The 20,148-nt window shown below is 34.7% G+C and overlaps 1 protein-coding gene and 1 pseudogene across 2 annotated transcripts in view; one reads left to right on the forward strand and one right to left on the reverse strand.

The window, feature by feature from the left end:
- Mitf (transcription factor Mitf) overlaps positions 1-18,224 on the forward strand; it is a 113,290-nt gene extending 95,066 nt beyond the window's left edge. For both annotated transcript variants that reach the window (XM_011057541.2, XM_011057540.2), the window contains exon 7: positions 3,116-18,224. In XM_011057541.2, the coding sequence (XP_011055843.1) occupies positions 3,116-3,358 (243 nt within the window). In that variant the 3' untranslated portion in view covers positions 3,359-18,224. The remainder of the gene's footprint in view (positions 1-3,115) is intronic.
- On the reverse strand, positions 12,852-17,077 carry LOC147910985 (uncharacterized; annotated as a pseudogene).
- Positions 18,225-20,148: the final 1,924 nt, after the last annotated feature.

Genomic DNA, 20,148 nt, shown 5'->3' on the forward strand with positions numbered 1-20,148 from the left:
ATTTATGCAATGCTTCGTTTCGAGATTGTATAATTGCAAACGTAATTGCACACGTTAAATCCACACGCGCCTGAATGTCGTGCAAAATATTTACTTTTACCACCGGCATCGTGCGTACGTCCGCGGGTGCGCAGTCCTTATCGTCCCGTTTGCCTCTTATCGTACGTGCTACCTCACGCGAGACTTATACCTTTTATCTCGCATCTCCGCGCGTATATTTTCGCGAGAAGAACACGGCTGCGCGCCACTCTGACGTTGGGACAAAGGATAATCGCCGAATGAGCTGTAACGTCAGAAACCACGTTGCGCAACAAGCGCGCTGCGGCATTTTTTCATGCAAATTTAACGCCCTCCGCGCCGTTCGAGTACACGGCGGTTATGTAAATAGGTGCTTGCGATCACTTCGCGGAATACCGCGTCAAATATGAAATCACACGAAACGTGGTCGCCGAAACCAGAGATCTGTATTATTAAAACAGATAAAAAACACATTCTGCGGCTTTCTCTTTCTTCAAAATTGTGTCATTATTTATATATATATATATATATATATATATATATATATAATCTCCAAATTATAGAAATTAACAAGATTAATAGGACCGTCACATAAAAAAAAATAATTTGATTAAAAGCCGATAGGAATCAAACATATCTTGGCGAGTAAAATAAATAATAATTAATTAAATTTACCTTTAGTTAATTATTGAATCATCATCACGATTGAGTCCTGCACAATTTCTTTTTTTTAATACTAGTAACACTTAAATAATAATCTCTATCCTTTCCTTTTTATTAATACACAATTAATATAAATACTTTTAAAAAATATTAAAGTATATATGTAAGAATCACACTTAATTTTTATATATTTTTGTAGAACTACTTACTTGTAGAAGTGTTGAAAATTAACCTGACTACGAATGACTTATTGTAAGTAATAAAAGATCGGAAAATTATTCTATGTACTTGATATTTTGATTCAATTTCGAAGTATCTAAAATAATTATAGGGTGAAGCTGTTCTTGTAAAAGTCGAAATATAGAATAAATTTTTTTGTACAAATATTTTCAATAATTTTTTTAAGTAGTAAAATTAATGTATTATTTGAACTTTTATTTCATTATTTTGAAATATACCAAATCCAGACTGATATAGAAATAGCGATGAATAGTCATTGGACAAATTAAGTAAATTGTGATAAAGAACACGCATATTTAACGTATATTCAAATAACTTGATTTCTTCAAAAATAGATTCTATAATAAAACATTTTATTCTATATGTCGACTTACATACTTTTACGTAAGAAGTTACCTCCCAATTGTATTATCTTTCCTGTATATATAAAATGTATATATTAAAAAATTGAAAAATAACGTCACGCTCTCTACCGCATTTGACGAGATCGATTCTTTAAATTTGAATTAGTGTTAGTCACAGTCGATAGAAATTATATGAATCAATTTATAAAAATCTTCAAGAAACGTGTTTTACAAATGTTGTACTAAATTTAACTTTGTTCTGTACTTTCTTTTATTTGATATTATACGGTGCAATACGAATGAGCCTCGTTGGACATAATTCATACAAATTCTCGGTGTAGCAAAGACCGACAAGTAATCCGACGAATTAGTTACATCTATAACATAACGGCAGGCGAATTGAATCAAAGTCGTTTGCGCCTGAAATGCGATTGGAAATTAATTCTGGTTCTAGTAAGCCGACCTGTCTGTGACTTTGCAAAGTTACCACCGGAGTTAACTGCGCCTGGCAGAGAAACAGCTTCAATCAGCTTACTTCGATAGTGTACAGAGATAATGTAGACGGTTAAGCTCTGATAATATCAAATATTGAATTTCTCAAATCATTTAAAGTCAAAAGGAAGTGATCAATCTTATGTTTCTAATTCTTTTTATTGTCCTGTTATAGAAATCTAATACTGAAAGCTAGTGATTAATTATATATTTTGAGTATTAAAAACACTTATTCACTACTTTTAACTTTCCTCTGCAATCATATGTTTACTCTCTTCGTTTGCAATCTGGGTCTTTTTTGTCCAGTTCAAACTTTTTTTACTGTTCTACTCTATACTAAAAATTTATTTACTTTCAAAAAATTTAGGATTATTTGTTAATATCTTTATTGCATTACAAAAATATAATTTAACTTAAAATGTTAAAACCTTTATTTAATAAAAACTGAAATTTGAGCAAAAATAGGGGCGAAATTTCGTTTGCGTCAAGAAAAAGTCAGATTGCGGTCAAAAGATTTAAAATAAATAATTTTCAATATTAAATAGATCAGTATTAAATTAGATTTCTATAAGGAGTTTTATTGAAAACTACATCTTATCATACTTAATTTTCTTATTTATTACTCTGAGAAAAAAAAATTTTAATAAATGTTCGTTTGAATATTTAACATTTGAATATTTAACATCATAAATCAATATTTAATAAATAAAAAAATAATATAATTAAATAAAATTAATTATTCTTGTATCAAATAAACATATGTTTACATTTAATAAATGTTCAGCTAATACTATTCAGTCAAATATTTATTAAAAGTTAGTATATTTTTCTATCACTGTATATCTTACATTTTTAAGACTGATTGCTTAATTAAACGAATACCGAACTTTTTTTTTGAATATTTTTATCTAACAGCTTTCGATTGAGACTCTCTACATATTTATCGTTCATTTTGTCACAAATGTCATCATATCTTGTCATATACACAAATAAATAGCAATAAACGTTCAATATTGCTTGCACGTAAATTCATCTTCTGCATCGCATATTATTAATCAATGATGAATGTGAAATGTAAGCTCATTATCCATTTCCGCTTTCACTTGCGATGACTTCATCGGCACACTGATCCTACACTTTCATGAAAGATTGACAGTACAAACACCCCTATTTTTACAATGGATTTCCAACGTATCCGTTCCTATACACTTTTCGTGGATCTCACATTCGGAAATACTCATCGGATTCTCATCTTTCCTGTCACGCCTCGCATCCCATCCAAGTTCAGGCCCGATTATCCGAGTTCGAGTTGGCACTCGGTACGTTTTACAGGACGTCGAATGTTTTTTCTGCCGTAGATGCCGGATCTGACGGTGACGGAGGAAGCGACGAGTCTGAGCATGTCGCATCTCGAGGACCTCATGGAGGACGACACCAGCGGCCCAGTGCATAGTGGCGACCCGATGCTGTCGTCGCCGCACCTGCCGCCGTTGAGCCCACCTGCGACCGGCTGTCACCACGGCTTAACCGACGAAGACACCCTCGGCAGCCTGGCGGTGACCACGTCGAACTCCTCGTCCGACATGGATATCGTCGCGTAGTTGAAAACCACCGTTGTCCATCAGCCTCGCGGGCGATCGAAGTCGACTCTCGAAACTTGGTCGCGTTGGATATTTTCCGATCATTCGCTCGACCGAGGTGATCGATTTATATTTGTAGAGAAAAAGAAAAAAGAGAGGAATGGTATAGGACGTGATGTGCGAAACGGAAAGAGAAAGAAATGGCACAGAATGTGATGTACGAAATGCGACTTAAAGGCAGCAGGCTGTTGCGAAGTCGTAGATTCTCATCATGGAGGGATGAAAAGAGAATTCACTCGCGGCATCAATTGGATTTTATTGGAGTCACCGCACTCTGATGCAGATTTATCTAAAACTAGTCATCGACTTACGGTCGGGAAGGAGGATTGGCAAAGGAAATGAAGAAAAATAAGCGTGAGCCGGATGTTGCTTGCCGTGAAGAGGATTAAAGGAGATCGTTCCGAATGTTGCGAATCAATCCATTAGGCAATTTTTGAGAAAGAAATATTGATGATCCTTTTAAATTCCGACGACTTGGTCCAATACGAATAAAGATAATTATATAGACGAACCTAGAAGACTGGAAACCACGGTTAAAATGTTCCCATGGGGATGTCACAATAGTCGGCACACCATTGATTGCGAATATATACTCATCGGATCTTAAAAACCTGCCAATTATCACAACATTTGGTCCCCATAAATCACCAAGCACATATCTAGTGATTACTTTTGCAATATTACCTCCCCTTCTTCCCTTTCCTCGGTCATCTAATGTTAATGACCGGTTTGGATATCTCTTATTAACTATGGGTAGCGCTTTCGGAGATCAATTTGGATTTCAAGCTGGGAAACCACCGAGAAGGTGGCAGAAAAAATTGCTGCGGCGAGAATGTGTCAAGTTCGCGTTTCGCATCCTTGGGAGATCAGACGAACGTTTCTCGGGTTGACGACAAGAACTCAAGAGGCGAGACATCGGGCGTTTTCGGTCGGTCGGGCCGGCCGACTTCGGGGTCTCTTCAAGTGGCGGTGAAAGTCGTCATTGTCGGACGACGATGAAGAGTAGTTCAGGGTCGTTCCAATTGCGAGGAACGGAGGGCTCCCTGTCACGATTCTACGAACGGCTGGCCGTTACACGGATGGAATGCGTGACGTCTTAGCATTATATATTATGTCAGTGCCACGAAGGACGTGCTCCTGCTGCGCTTCAAGACGAGCCTAAACGTTCGCGCGAGTTGCTGTCGTCCCATCAGCGATGTCACGTTATATCGCTCGGACGATGACTTCGGGATCATTGACGAAGGACGAGAACGACTTATTCGTAAAAGTGTTAACTGTAATAGTAGTTCACTATATGATATTACTTAATCGTCGAGAAATTATTTTCATAAGTTGCGAGCGTGTTCACGAAACGTGCCGAGAAGATAGAATTCCGATATGGAATATTTTTAATAAAAGAGTTTCCGAGATTTTCTCCCGATATCTTCGACAGACGAAATCGGTGAAATGTACAATTGCACGGTATAATGTTGCTTTTGGTAAAGTTATATAAAGTTATGAAATACGAAGTCTGCTGAGAAGACAGCTTGAGAATAGTTAAGAATGAATTTCAGGCGTAAGCTCCATTACGCGCGAAAAATATTCCAACTGCGAAATGAAGAAGTGGAATATTGACTGCAGCGTTTTAGGTTCGATTTATTAATTTTAATTTTCGATTTATTAAACGTAGCAATAATATCCAAGTGCCTTCATAAAAAGAGTCAAAGAAGATATTTTCGGAAATATGAAACCCTTCGATTTCAGTATTACAACGCGCATACGTTTATAAAAAAAAAGCAATATCAAGATTTCTTCACGTACATATAGGGATTTATTAATGATCATCTTGGCAGCAAATTTTAAAATTTTGTATAAATTCATATTTTTTACTCTTAATTGATATGACCTTTCTTTATTACATACGATGTATCAAAGGATCATCAGTGACCGCAATTCATTTCACGCTGAAGTAAATACAAACTTTGAATGTATTTGTCATATTTTTGTATTCAAATGACTTAAAAAAAGTTAAAAATAATAATGCTTTTATCTTGAAAAATTAACATACTTAAAAACCTATTTAAATAAGAATCTAAAGATTTTAGTCAATATTAAATGTTTCAGCTGTTAGTATTTTTATTGAGTTAATAGCTGAACAAAATCAATAATTTTAATCTCGGAAATAATAAAAATTACACAAGCTGGAGTCACTAATGATCTTAAATATCAGTTAAGAGTTAAAACTATTATTCCGACGAAATTTCCATTTACATAATCACATCTTTTCTTGCCATTATTATTTCATAAACGACATTTTCCATATAGTCGAAATATGATGATTAGAAAAAAAAACCAGCATTGATATCATAGCTGAAGTGATAAACTATCAAAACAAAGTTCATGATAAAATCCCTTCGCTTCATCCTAAAAATAAACGATCATCCGTCGTGAAAGTGTATTGAACCGATAATCTGAGCGTCCGCGAATGTGAAAGTAGGAGAGGAAGAGAGAGAGAGAGAGAGAGAGAGAGAGAGAGAGAGAGAGAGAGAGAGAAAGAGAGAGAGAATCACGCGATCTGCCATTAATCGTCCGTCCACGACAAAGGAGGATGTCGACGTCGATATCAGAACGACGTCGATTCTGGCAGAGACTTGCAACGGATGAGCGAGTACTATGTCCAAGTTCGTTATAAAGTTTGCTGATAATTATTGTCTCCGGTAGTGTGCACGTCGAGCCATGTCTCGTATGCTGCTTGCAGCACACGACGGCTTTTGTGTGACGGGCCTTGATTTCACCGCCTGCCCTGTTTCGCTTTGCGTTCGTCGGCTTGTAACCCACATCGACCGATCTACGTCGCCTCGAGCCAAGATCGATGATTACTCGATCGTGGACGATTACTACTATCGATAAATCGTCAGCGGTTTGTTACGAAAGACAGTAATTAAGGTATCACCTATTTTCCGAGAGAGACAGAGAGGGAGGGAGGGAGGGAGAGAGAGAGAGAGAGAGAGAGAGAGAGAGAGAGAGAGAGAGAGAGAGAGAATTCGAGTAGTCACGAAGTAGATCATTGAAAAAAAAAACAGACATTTTTCGTATATTCAAATCGAGTTATATATACAAGGTGGGTTTTTTTTAAATTCTAAAAGATTTTAAGGAGTAATTCCTTACATTAATTCAAGATAGAAACTTCATATCATCATATGTCTATGACTTTGTTAGTTTCAAATATGAATGTCAAAGTTGAAAAAAAATTGATTTTTTTCAAAAATTTCGAAAACTACTCAGATTATTTCATATACTTTATATACATAAGATGCCATCAAAATAACGATAAATAACAAATAGTTTTCGAGATTTTTAAAGAAAATGAAATTTTTCCCTCAATTGTAATATCCTATATCGTTAAACAATAAGTTATTTTAGACATATAAAGTTTCCGTCTTGAATTAATATAAAGAATTATCCCTTAAATCATTTACAATACTTAAGGACTACACTGCATATTAAACATGAATTTAGCACTTATTATAATCAAATTAATTTTCACAATAGAGAGATTAAGAAACAGGAATTTAATCACACACATAGCACATTTTTCTAGTATGTTTGAATCTAAAATTAAACAAAATGTTATTTTAGTAAAAGTACTAAAGGAAAGTAAACTACGAAAATTTTCTCTCGTAATCGTGGAAGTACTGTTTATTCAATTTTCTGCAAATGACGTACGTTGTAGAATTTTCAGATTAGAAATACATGAATATTCTATATTCTCTAGCAAGAAAATAAAAATAGTCTACCAATAGAATATCTAAACTATCACCAAACAATAACGGTTTTTAAATTGCAAGCAATAACATATTACTTGTTATTATTACTTGTTTGAAGAGGCTAGGATAAGAAGAAGATATTTAAAAAAAAATTGTTTTGTAACATTTTGATTCTCTCTTCCTATTTATTTCATCTATATATTTACACAGCAAAAATGGATGAATAATATATTTAATAGAGAGAAATATTGATATATCAATAATTTTCTAAAGTTGACTATAATATTAATTCAGGCAGTACACATATAACTTCGAGAAACTTTTTTCTTGATTATATGTACTTGATTATTTGAGATACACATTTTTCAGTTTCACCGTTTTATTGTAGGCCTGTTCTTTATCGAAGAATTTTCCGAACTGGTGCACAATGCAATAAGCTGAAGTAAAACAAACTATATTTTTATATAATTATATTTGTTTCACTTCCACTTATTGCATGAGTGTGCACCAGATTAAAAAGTTTATCGATAAAAAGTAGACCTTGTATCTATTTAGATTATATAGTAGAAATTGATAGCTTAGACATTCCAGACGTAGATTATGTACAGATGACCAACACGCTGCCTTCAAGTGTGTTCTTATCGCATTAATTCTCATAATCAGACAGAGAATAATCTTTTCTGCGGAAAAAAATAAATATATTCTCGGTGAATTATATAATAAACGCTCGTAATTACATTTAATACATTTATAAAAAAAAAACGGCGTCTTTAAGTAAATGATACCAGTTCAATCGAGACCTCACTTGATAGGAGATACTTTATTATAACCGAAAGAGTACATATCGCAATCATGCGATCGTAATCGCCCGTGATTGTCTTCAGATTAAGTTTAGGTTGACCCTTCGATATAAATGACATTTAGGATGTATACTGACGTGTCACGAAGCCAGGACAATCAATGCTGTTCCAGGACTCTGAGATAAAAGGGAGAACAACAAATTTCTCATATCTGTATATAGATCTTCCCATCGAGTTTCCGAGTCGCTAGAAGAGCTAAATAAACGCGACTGTGGTCGTTCTGGCTTCGAGACGACTCGTTGTATGTAAGGTATCTATAGAAACGTATTTTTGTACCCAATATGGTATCCATTCGCGCAGGTCGCAAGTTTTTTGTGTACTGATGTAAGTCATCTCGAGGATGTTTCCTCGTCGCGATCGCGTCAAGCGTGCACTCTGCTACTCTCCCATAAGATCTACGCAAACAATATTACGTTGAGGAGACGTTGTATTGTACGCGGTGTCCGTTTCTCGCAGTGCCTGCGAGCGTGACGGGACAAACGAGCAAAACGTCGCGACTACTGCAGCAATTGCAGTTGCTGCTCGCGGAGACTGCAATGTCCCGAGGCTGATACGTCCATTAACAAATCATTCCGTTCGCAGCATATGAATTTATCACACACCGTTGTCGCACACACGCGACCGACGTGACAAATAATTTTATATTAGCGTTGTCAAGGTGCGTTCTTGTTGATTAATTGATGGTTAATTTCGGCTGCGAGAGAGAGAGAGAGAGAGAGCTCGGTAAACATCAAAAGTATAACATGCGAAGGAGAGCGGAATTTCAAAATAGAGAGCAAGAAATAAATTAGTAGGCTGAATTCACGTCCTCAGGCTGTAAAGATTAATTAAAAAGTTACATGGAGCACCTTGGATATATTTTCAATTTTTTATATCGTCTAGGTGCGAGTTTTTCCGATAACTTTGAGATTGATTTTTCTTTAGTCTTTCTCTTGAAAACTTGATTAAACATTTTTTGTTCTTTCGATAACCCGCGTAGGAAATTAAATTTTCTTTATTTATCCTTGGAACTTAATTTTTCTAAAGAAAAGTTTCTTTACTTTTCATTATTTATGATTATTTCTTCCTTGGCTTTGTAAACTGAAGTAAATAAATTTCTTCTTCATCGTTTACGATTAGAAATATTATATGTTGATCTGATTTTTGTTTGAGAAAAATAAATTGTTTTTTCGAAAATCTACAAGTGCGGAGTAACCTAATTCTTCTGGACACTCCTATACTTAAGCCTTCAAAATTGAACGTGAGGTCGACCGGAGAAATTTCGAGTGATTATCAAAGTTCGGCGAATGTTCTTTCGCGAAACCGTGCCAACTTGCAATTCCGTGCACGAGACGTGTGACACGGAATACGTAACGATTCGCCGTCGCCGTCGGTCGGCGAAATAGTAGGCGCCAACAATCTCTGCTGCTGGTGCTGTGTAATCGCCGGGGAAAAATAAATAATCCGAGGTACACGGTGCACGCCAAAGGTAAATACAGATTCGGCGGCTCGCGGAAAACTTTCTTATCGAGAACGTGTCCCCGTAAAGGGAGTTTGTTAGGACTTTTGCCGGCAAAGGGGACGTGATTGCTCGTACTCGGACCCCAGATTCGTGCGAAATATTCCTGTAAACTTTTGATGTCATCAGAATTATCTCTTGTCTGTCCCATACTAACGAGAAATTAGAAAGATATGAAATGCATAGCTGACTTTCATTTAAACGTTCAACGAGTTTTGAGTTTAGTAATTGATCAATGATTTCGCCGAGACATGAAATAGGGTTCGATATTCATATTATTTTTATTAATATCGAAACGTTACAAGGAGTCGCATTTTTTTTTTGGTCAACTCAAAGTGCCAAGGGCCACCGCTGTCGCACAACGAAAGTTAAGTATGCAATAATGATTAGCAGGCGTAACTGGTTTGCCAACGAGCTTCGAAATAGGTCATGCCCCGGAGGTACGCCATTTAGAGAGTGCCGCCTACCTTTAAACCCAGAACGAAACTAATTTCTGCCGGAACGAAATTTCACGGCAATGTGCAGTAGCGCGTTGCGGAAGACTTATTGGAAATTTACTCGAACGTGGCTATTCATGTGTTTCCGGTTATAACATTCCCCAAGTGCATATTGATACCTACCATGGAAATAATTTCTAAATTCAAAGAGAAAAATCTAAATATTGCATATACTTTTATAAAAAAAATTTTCTTTTCTTTTTCATATATTATTTTTTTTAATATAATAATAATTAAATTCTCTTTTGGCACTGTAGAATTAAAGTTGTTCATTCTTTAAGATCCTCAAATTTTTCCGTGTAATTTACTCGAACATATATTTATGTTTTCAGTTATAACATTTCCTAGGTGCATATTGATGGAAATAATTTTTAAATTTAAAAAGGAAGATTTAAATATTACGTACACCTTTTTTACGACACAAGAATTTTTTTCATCATATATTCCTTTATACGAATATCGTTAAATTCCTTTTTGGCATTTCAAAAATGTTCATTCTTTAAATTTTCAAAATTTTTCCATATAATTTTCAATTTATAGTTCTTTTATTTTTTATTAATTATTAATATTAATTTTTAAGAGTTTTTCAATATTAATATTAATTAATATAGTTTTTTAAAATATTTCTTGCTTAAAATTTCGAGTAATAACTTAAGAAGTTTAGAAATCGATTTCTTGTACATCGATTCGGTCTATCGAGATTATATTCACGCAAGTTTCTGTAATAAGAGCCCCTTTTGTTTATTCGAAAATTCAATCTTTTGTATACGATTCGTAGCGTTTGAGGAAAGAAGTATAAACATCGGTCCAAAGTGTTTCAACTAAATAGATTTTCATGAAACTTGGAGAATAAATACCCCACTCGGTCATGGAATCATACTGAAAAGATTTTATACAGAAATGATCAAAATGATGACACAGGTGGAACCTACAGATCATGATCCTATTTCTCGAAATTTCGAAAAAAGTTAATTAAGAAGATTAAGGACTTGCATAGCACTCGAATAACTGAGTGAACGCATTACGAAGTTCACAAGATTAAAGAATTGATAAATGGAATTGTGTGTGTGGCGAAAACAAAACATCTAAAAGGGTGATACAACCCTATGTGCTAAGTCGCCATATTGGCTCTCCTAGTTATCTCTACGTAAATTTTTTTCACTATAATTTTATGACCTAATAAAACATTTGATGAAAGTTTCATGAAAATCTATTTGAACACTTTGAACCGATCCTTGTAACTTCTTTTACAAGTTCGTCGATGTTCACACTGTAAATTCACGAATCATGTGTCGCGAATCGGTATTATTTATATGCATAACGACGTAACAAGAAGAGAGTAAAATCGGGAGAGGAAAAGAGTACGAGCAGGTGCGTCGGTCATAAATAAGATAGTACTGTGATGTATGTGTAATATATATGTATATATATTTGTGCATGTGTATGCGCTCGTATGTATTACGTGTCGAAGAGAGTAAGATTGAAAATTCCAGGAACGGGATATGCGATCGCGCAAGATGACGCGAGCTCTCTCACCTATGCAGCCTCCCACGACATTGTACCACTTTTTAAAGCATGATTATTGAATTTTGTGATGACTGAACGATGCACACCGCTCGTTCATGCGAAAGATGAGAAACCGGAAGGGATCCAGCAACTGACGTGCGCAATTTCTTCTCGTCACTCGCGTCGTTCGACGCGATCCATTTCCTTTTTCTTACTCTCAGTTTCTGAAAATCGGGTTTCTTCGCAATCGTAACATTTCTTCGTAGAAAGCCCGATGTATTTATTTTGGTGCTCGCTATAGCGCTCGGATGGACATGGGTTTCCCCGGTTGAGTTTCACCGCCTCGTTAATAAAACATTGATGCAGACCAGGCCGAGGACACGTGCTCACAATGAGCGGCGCGTGTCGCGTGTTTCAATACGCATTCGCATTATACATGACATCTCGATAAGTCGTATTACGTCCAAGCCTCAGGATTCTTTATTTCATATGAATTAACAGGTTGAGAGAGTATGGAAGGACATCTCAGAAATCGTGCTAGTAGATCAACGCTCTGAGTCGCATACACGAGTCGAACGTTAATACAGTTTCAAAACACAAATCTATATTGCGTATGGACGTCATGACACCATTCGAAATAGTGTTCTACTCGTTAAGCTTTATTTAGGTCGAAGAATTGAATCTTGTGATCTAGGAGTGATTCTCGTGCGATTCTTTTGGGAACAAAGGAATGAAGGCGATATGCAAAAATAATAAATTAATTAAATAACAAATTAATTCAGATTTAATCAATTTCTTAAAATTAATGACGTAATGAACTCAAAATTAAATATTTCAAGATTGATGTGAAATATCATAGTAATCTGAACCCTTATGGAACAATACTGGGTATTTCGTGTCCGAAATTCATATCGATTCCTGTCCGTGTAAGTTTTTCGCAAGTTTAACGAATCCTCCGTTTCTTATTCATTTCATTATTTTCTTCAAATTGAAATTTGTTCTAGAAACTTGAAACTATGTTTGTGAATTTTTAGAGATTTTTGTAGCTACTTTATAAATAAGTGAATGGATATGAGATACCCAGATTTGTATCGATAAGCTACCATTTTCTGTAGTATATCGTAAGGGATTAAAATAAAGTATAATATATAATACGAATTATTGTATGAGTATGTTGTCATATTATTTATGCGGATATTACATTAATGAAGAAATAAGGGGATAGAATTTTTAGGAAAATGTTTCAAAGTTAACTTATCTCTTTCTTTATTTGTTACACTTGCTTTTGAAATAAATGAGTAAATAAGGGAACTAAAATTATCTCATATATTATGTATCTATAAGTATTTACGAAGGAAGAAAAAGGAGAAAGGAGAAAAATTCATTTTTTAATTCTGAAAGAGTAGTTGAAGACGGTAGAAAAATTGGACTAGCATTATTCATTTCATAAAACAAACTTTTTTGTGTACTCCTTGTTTTGCAAAATTGTATTGCGATATTCCTGGCTTGTCTTGTTTGTTTTTCACTCTCATTTCCAACTATATATCTAACTCATCTCTTAATTGTTCCGACAGAATCTTAAAAATAAAAAGTACTCTGTTATGAACCGAAATTCTTTGAATTCCGCTTTTGGACGATGTACGCTTTTGGGTCAATACATTTAAGTATTTTACCTAGGATTAAATAAATTTACGCGATTTAATTAAAAGAAAAAAAAAGGATTTAGCTGAGTTTTCTAGTCGGTGAAATTTTTGAAAAAGAGAGAAATGGTTAATATTAAAAATTAAACTTTGCTTGATTTGAAATCTGATCCTTTTTCTGGATCTGGACTCGACATCCACTCTTCTTGAGCATTAAAGACTTAATTAAAAACTAATAACTTCCCAAATAAAATCTTGAAGCTATAGAATTGGTTGAAAGTATTGCCACGCTCCTTGTCAGCGACAGCTGAGTCTAAAGAACTGTTGTCACACTCTTCGTCAGCGACAGATTTAAGTGTTAACAAGAATTAATTTTTGAAGATTTAAGAGTTAACAAGAATCTTTAGAATTAATTACTGGACAGTTCGAGAGTTGGAGAATGACAGATTAAGATTAAAGATTAAATTAGCAAATTAATGGTATTTTGAAATAAATTTACTTTTGGATCTTAAAAATTTCACCAGAAAGCTTTAATAACATATCGGTGGTTTAAGAGTTTTTTTAATTCTTGAAAGTTAAGCCAATTATTGAACAAAGGCCTTACTTAGAATGCTCCGAATAAAAGTCGACCACAAACTAATTATTCGCTCCTTATATATTAAAGTAATAACAACCCTCCGGTTTTCTCACCACTTCTTACTTGGGTATGTCTTAAAAAAAAGGTGGAAAAAGATTTTTATTCATGTGAAATCAAATCTAAAATCAATATTATTATTTAATAATATTATTATCAATATTATTATCAATATTATTGATGATAACTTGCGTTGTCTTTATCTCTTGACAAAATATGAGTTGTTATATTAACACGATTTAAACGCTTGAGATATTCGCTTCCAGATATTTTAGCTCTTGGAATTTTTAAATTATATTCGGATTCAAATGTTATTTTAGAAAAGATTAATTTAGAAAAAATATCCTGTAATGACAATACACACAATGTCTCTGTCTTATAGACATAAACTGCAGCGCTTGCATATGTTCCACTTTGGTATATAAATACATATGTATGACATTGTGATATCATTCTCATGGCCTGGTTTTGCGCTTTTTGCAATTTACTCAACTGTGTTTCTTCCATATAATTTACAGCGTTGCACAATATTCGAAATAGAGTGTTATAATTGTCTTATATAAATTGATCGGCAATATATTGGTGAACGAGAATTGAAGTCGTCGCTCTGAAAAATGAGGAGGAGAGAGAATTGGGATTTCCTTGACGAACTCTACGCTCAACGAAGTGAAGTAGGTGGGGGATGGAAATGGAATATTTACCGAAGAATTCGGTATAGGGAGAGGCAGGGAACAGGAAAGATTGTTCTTCGGGGTTGAAAATAGGAAAGTAATAGAGGAGTAAGAGTGTAAGGATGAGAATATTATGTGTGAGAACAGAAGGAAATCTAATTTGGTTTGGGATTGGAATGAAATTTGGTTGATAGTAAAAGGAGGAGAATAAGAGAAAGATTCTAATTCTAAATTTTTTAAACTATTTTTTATGGCTTTTTCTGTTCTCTTCACGCTCAATTTCTTCGATTTCTAGCTCGTTTCACCACCGTTTTCGACATACGTTATTTGATTTCATTTGAGTCTTAAGGGTCCACTAAAATTTAGAGTTGTTATTCGATTCTATTTTAAAATATTGGAGGTCAACTCTCTCAAACTCTCAAGGGATTAATAGTGAATTGTTAATTAAACTGAGGATGAACGGTATACGTTTCTCAAGTTTTAAATTAATTTTAAAAAATTCAATTGGTGGAGAGTTTGAATTAATTAAGGAAAGGGGAAAGGGAATTGATAGAAAACAACGCTATAGATCGCGTCTCACTGAGTTTGCTCAGTTAACTCGCAATAGTGAGAGAGGAAACGATACAGGTCTACTTGCTGATGTACTTTGCTTGGGTAATTCTGAGTAACATGTAAAGAAATGTTATGGATCTAATAATTGATGTTAATCAATATGTGGATAAAATTAAAGGAAGGAGGCAACGAGAAATCAATGATTAAATATTTTAAAAGAATAATAGTTAATTGCTGGGAATTTATTTTAAGAGAAATGATTAATAAATAATTGCTGGTAATTTAAAAAACGCTAATTCTTTTAAGTTTAGTTTGCCTTACAAAGAGAAAAAAGAGTCCCTGCCTAATGTTCTTTCCCTTAGATCGTCGGAGAAAATGCGATGAGAACAGGCAATGTCTACGCTGAATCCACGTATTTCATGTGAACTATTTACGTACAAAAAGTTATTGGTATCCATAAATGTAACGTGTCATGAATGTCATCGAAATATCAAAATTTCAGCGTGAATTGCATAGAGTGAAAATTGATGTGAATTTATTCACATGAATTCCATGTTACTATTTTCTAATTTCATCCCCATTAAATTTTATAATTCTACGAATATATGAATTAAAATCTATGAAAATGTCTATGTAGAATTCATGTTGAAATTTTTATTTCGATTTGACAATGAAATAACATTACATTTATGTGGAGATCATACCAATGAATTTTTGTCTTACATAGTCCACATAAAATATGTGAATTCTACATAGACACTACAAATTTGTCTTCGTTGGGAAAGTGAAGCAAGGCTGGGAAGACTAAAAATCAAGCAGAATTGCTTATTGGAGTACAATCTCCATTGTTTTAATTTTTTAAAAATGTAATCAAACTCACTTTGTCATTTTGATTCGAAATAATTTGAATTAAAACTACGCGAAAAACTTGATTAGTAAACTATGTAATAAAGACTACAAGAGTACTGCATTGACTGCTTTCGAATATCTCTATTTATATCTAGGAGACAATATTTATTTTCTTCCGATGGGCATTATTGAGGAATAGGAATCAGTTCATGCATGGATTTCAGTATCATGCAAAGTGAATTTTATTTTATTTTTAGCTTAATGAGCTTAGGAAATGATTTATTGTCGATCTATGATATTGAATAACGATAACAATTTGTAAGGCACTATTTTCGTCTTTCTTTAATTCATTAGCTCAGTTTCGATTTGTGAGTTTTCTTCTTCCCTACATTCAATTCGCAAGTTTCATATTGAATGACAATATCCAACATATCAGAGAGTTATTAGATGTCTTTATATAATTTATTGAGAATTCGTGGTCTTTCGCGTGACATTTCAAACTTCCGTTTGGGGGACTGAAATCGCCATTCAACTTGATTGCGATAGTTTCTACAAATAAACTCTATTGGTTTTTATAAATTATTTTGACAAATTCTGACAATGACAATTTTCATGAAAGAAAAGAATTATATAATTTTCAGGACGTATCAGCATCGGCTTTTCCCAGTAACTATGTGCCACGCACGTTTGTTCGTTTATTCGTCCGTTCGTTCGCTGACGACTGATGGTTAACAGCGTCATAAGAGTGTCATACGAACAGCGCATCCAAATGTTATCGCATTGACGTGAAACTACGCCGACCGTGGCGCGTACAGTTCGATGGAGATGATCATTACTGTTTCGAAGAAGCTTGATTAACTCGGATAGAGGTCGCAATTACGTCGAATTGTCAGTTTCACGCTTGTCACTCCATCACTCTCGCGCCTTCACGGAAATAGAGATTGAGGGAATTATCGGAGGACTACGTGTGTTTCACTTCGAATTCTCTGAGCGTGGTCCCTCTTGATGCAAAATTGCGCGCACGCTTCGCGAGCACGGATAAATCTTCTAGACGTCGAGCCGTCGCGAGCAAGAGAGCGTATCCCGGCCAATCTCGTATCTCGAAGCGGGGCGCGCGCGTAAGTCAATACTCCCGGAATGCGAAAAGGCGTTTTCCGCCGTGCGAGATCGCTTCGACACGCGAGAGAAGAGATCCTCGATCTCTCGATTTCCTGCAGCTCTTTCCATGATAACGTGTGAAGTGCGGTGAGGTACACACCCAACAGATATAAGCGAATAAGTACGATATGTAGGGGTGGGAGAGCGTGCGAAGAGAATATATATTTTCGAAGGTATTTTATATTGCGAGGAAAACTTTTTGCGTTACAATATCGTCAGATCTTGCATCTTGCATCTTATTTCGGTCTCTTTTTATCTTTCTATTTAATTCGTAAGAGGACATATGTTTTGTTAATGAAATATAATTGAAAAAAAAAATATATATATATATGTGTCCTTGAGAGATCCATTAAGATTTTTAATTATTAATTTTAAAAAATCTTCAAAATCTTCAATTATATGAAACAATTATATTTGAATTTATTATAAATACATTACAATAATTGGCCTAATTACATGAATGGAACAAAACTGTGAAAAATATGATTGTAAAACATAAAAATATTACTGTACTTTTTCATTATTCAATTAGAAAAATATTTTTAGAATCGCCATGTTCTAGATAAGATCTTTTTTTATTCAATAGCTACATGATGTGATTTCTTGACAACTATACATATATTTGCAATATATGAGAAATGCATAAAGAGAGAAATGCAAAAAAGAATGAGAGAGAGAGAGAGAGAGAGAGAGAGAGAGCACGATGGGACAGAAGATGTTATCAGTTTTCATAGTTTAATTGTTGACAATGCAAGATAGACAAATGAGAATAAAGCGAATAATGTTAATTATATTGATAATAATAGTAGTAATGAAAATTATCGTTATTGTTACGTCGTTAATGTTACCGTTATGTGATAGATATTTTATCATTCGTCATTGTTGCACCAACGTGTTGCCGACGACGATGTCTCGTCTCGATGCCTCGATGACTATTCATTGTTATCAGTTACTATTGTGCTATTATTAGGACGTACAATTATGATCGTGTAATTATGATCGTTAAATGCGACGATGCGACAAGCCCAGCGTTATTTTGGAATTGTATTACATTTCGATGGCGATTCGTCGTTAATGGCAAAGCGAATGAATTACGTTACATTATGCATATGTTTTACTTCCTTGTTGTTACTCGCGTTATTGCGGCTGCAATTCGCGCAGAAGCGAATATAACGCAGTGCCTGACTAAACGAAGATAAAGGATGACGTTACTGAATCGTGAAGTCTCTTTATTCTTCGTCAACCTGATCGCTTTTCTCCCATTTCCATCTCCTTTCTCATACCATCCGCGCTGTGAATTAGACACGCGCATTATAATAGAAACAACAAAATAAAGAATGATTTATTGTTTTACGTATGAAATTGATTGAAATATTTTATGCTCTTCGTAAATAAGAATTTCTACGATCGATTATATTAATGGTAGTAAAACAGTCATTATGTGAACAGACATTATTTGAATCAGAAAATTGTGACACATTCTGACAAATTTATATTTAATTTTTAGATTAAGAAAAGTTTCGCTATGTAAATAATTAATAAGTGTCTAACTTTAAAATTTAAGATTAGTCTGCGAATGTGTCATTATTAAAAACATTTCGTAAAGTCTCAATACTTAATCAATTTCATCGAGGAAGGCGACGATTCACGTTCATTTAAATTTTTCTGTGGCTTATCTGCATTATGGCGGAACCAAATAAACCTGCCAGCAATAAAGAAAATTGCGCGTTTAACGGTGATGTAAAATTCAACATTCTGATGAAGTTAATCGCGAACCCGTAACCCTTTCATTTTTAAGAACGAAATTTGAGACGAAGCAAAGAAGGAAGCGGGAATTTAGAAAAATAATAGGGAAGTCGAGAAAACAAAAATGGGGTGCAATGAGAGACATCGAGATCTCTTTGTTTCTCTTCGGCGTTCCACAGCTTCCTGGCTCGTGGAGAACCCGCAGCTTTATCCCTTTCCGTCCGCTATAATCCCTTCTTTCAACGATAACGAGCGATCACGAGGAGGAAATGCAATTTGCCGTGACGACGGACGGACGGAAATGGGCTTCTCGAGTGGTTTCGGCGTTGGCCAGATCGGTCCAAAGGACGAGGAGGATGTCAAGGCTGATACAGGTTCGTCTATACGGCTAATCGCATGGCTCCGGGCTAGAAAGGAGATAATGCCTGTCTATCCGCCTATCGGTCTTCCGAATTGACCGCGTGATTTTATAGAAAAAATTTAAGGCCTGTATATGTTTCAATGAGTTGTTATCATTCTTCTCTCTTTTAGCGATTTATTTATCACGACCATAGTTGAATTCGTTGGATTTGTTCGTAGAATTTTGGACTTAATCGCATATGAAATTTTGTCACTGTGATGTGTAATAAACTGCAGTATATTCTTCTAGAGAAAGAGCCTGGTTGCATTAATTGGAATTCTGGTTAAAAATGGACAAATCATAATTTACTGCTTGAATCTATTACAATTTTATTCTATTTGAGGTAATCCGAATTCTAATTGATATAACCTGAATCTTCTGATTCCTTCATTTTCAACTAGAATTTTTTCTTAGTGTGGAGAAGGAATTAAACAGCGTTTCTTTAAACTTTCGAAATTGCCAAGAGAAATTACATTTATTAATTTATATTTATTTTCAATAATTACGTTTGGTGATGACATTTTGTATTTACATATTAAAATTCTCTTCGTCTACTAGATCTACAGATGTCCATAATCGTTTAACAGCGCGTCTCTTAGAGATATTAAATCCCGTTTCGTCGAAAATTTAATTCGGATTTAACGACATACGCGTGACTGGAAGTCCTTAATGTGATTTTGTCGTCGCGACGAGAACCCAATAGAAGGTTGCGTGAATCGAGATAATTAGGTCGGTACGACATTTCCTGCAAGTTTAATAGCACTCTTTCGTGAAGTGCGTGTCTTACGTTCGTTGCAATTTTAATGACGAATTGAGTGCGCAAGAGTGCCGCACATGAAAACCACGAATAACCCAAGTTGCCGAGCTCTATGGTTAATAATGTATACTGGCGAGTTGTTGATCCAGAATGCGCATTTCTATGCAAGCAAAGCAGATGCTTACAATAATTTGTGAGTTGGCAGGAAAATAACTATTATATATATGTATATTTGTT

Source organism: Acromyrmex echinatior, chromosome 1 (genome assembly GCF_024713525.1).
Source record: "Acromyrmex echinatior isolate Ae372 chromosome 1, ASM2471352v2, whole genome shotgun sequence".
NCBI classification, from domain to species: domain Eukaryota; kingdom Metazoa; phylum Arthropoda; class Insecta; order Hymenoptera; family Formicidae; genus Acromyrmex; species Acromyrmex echinatior.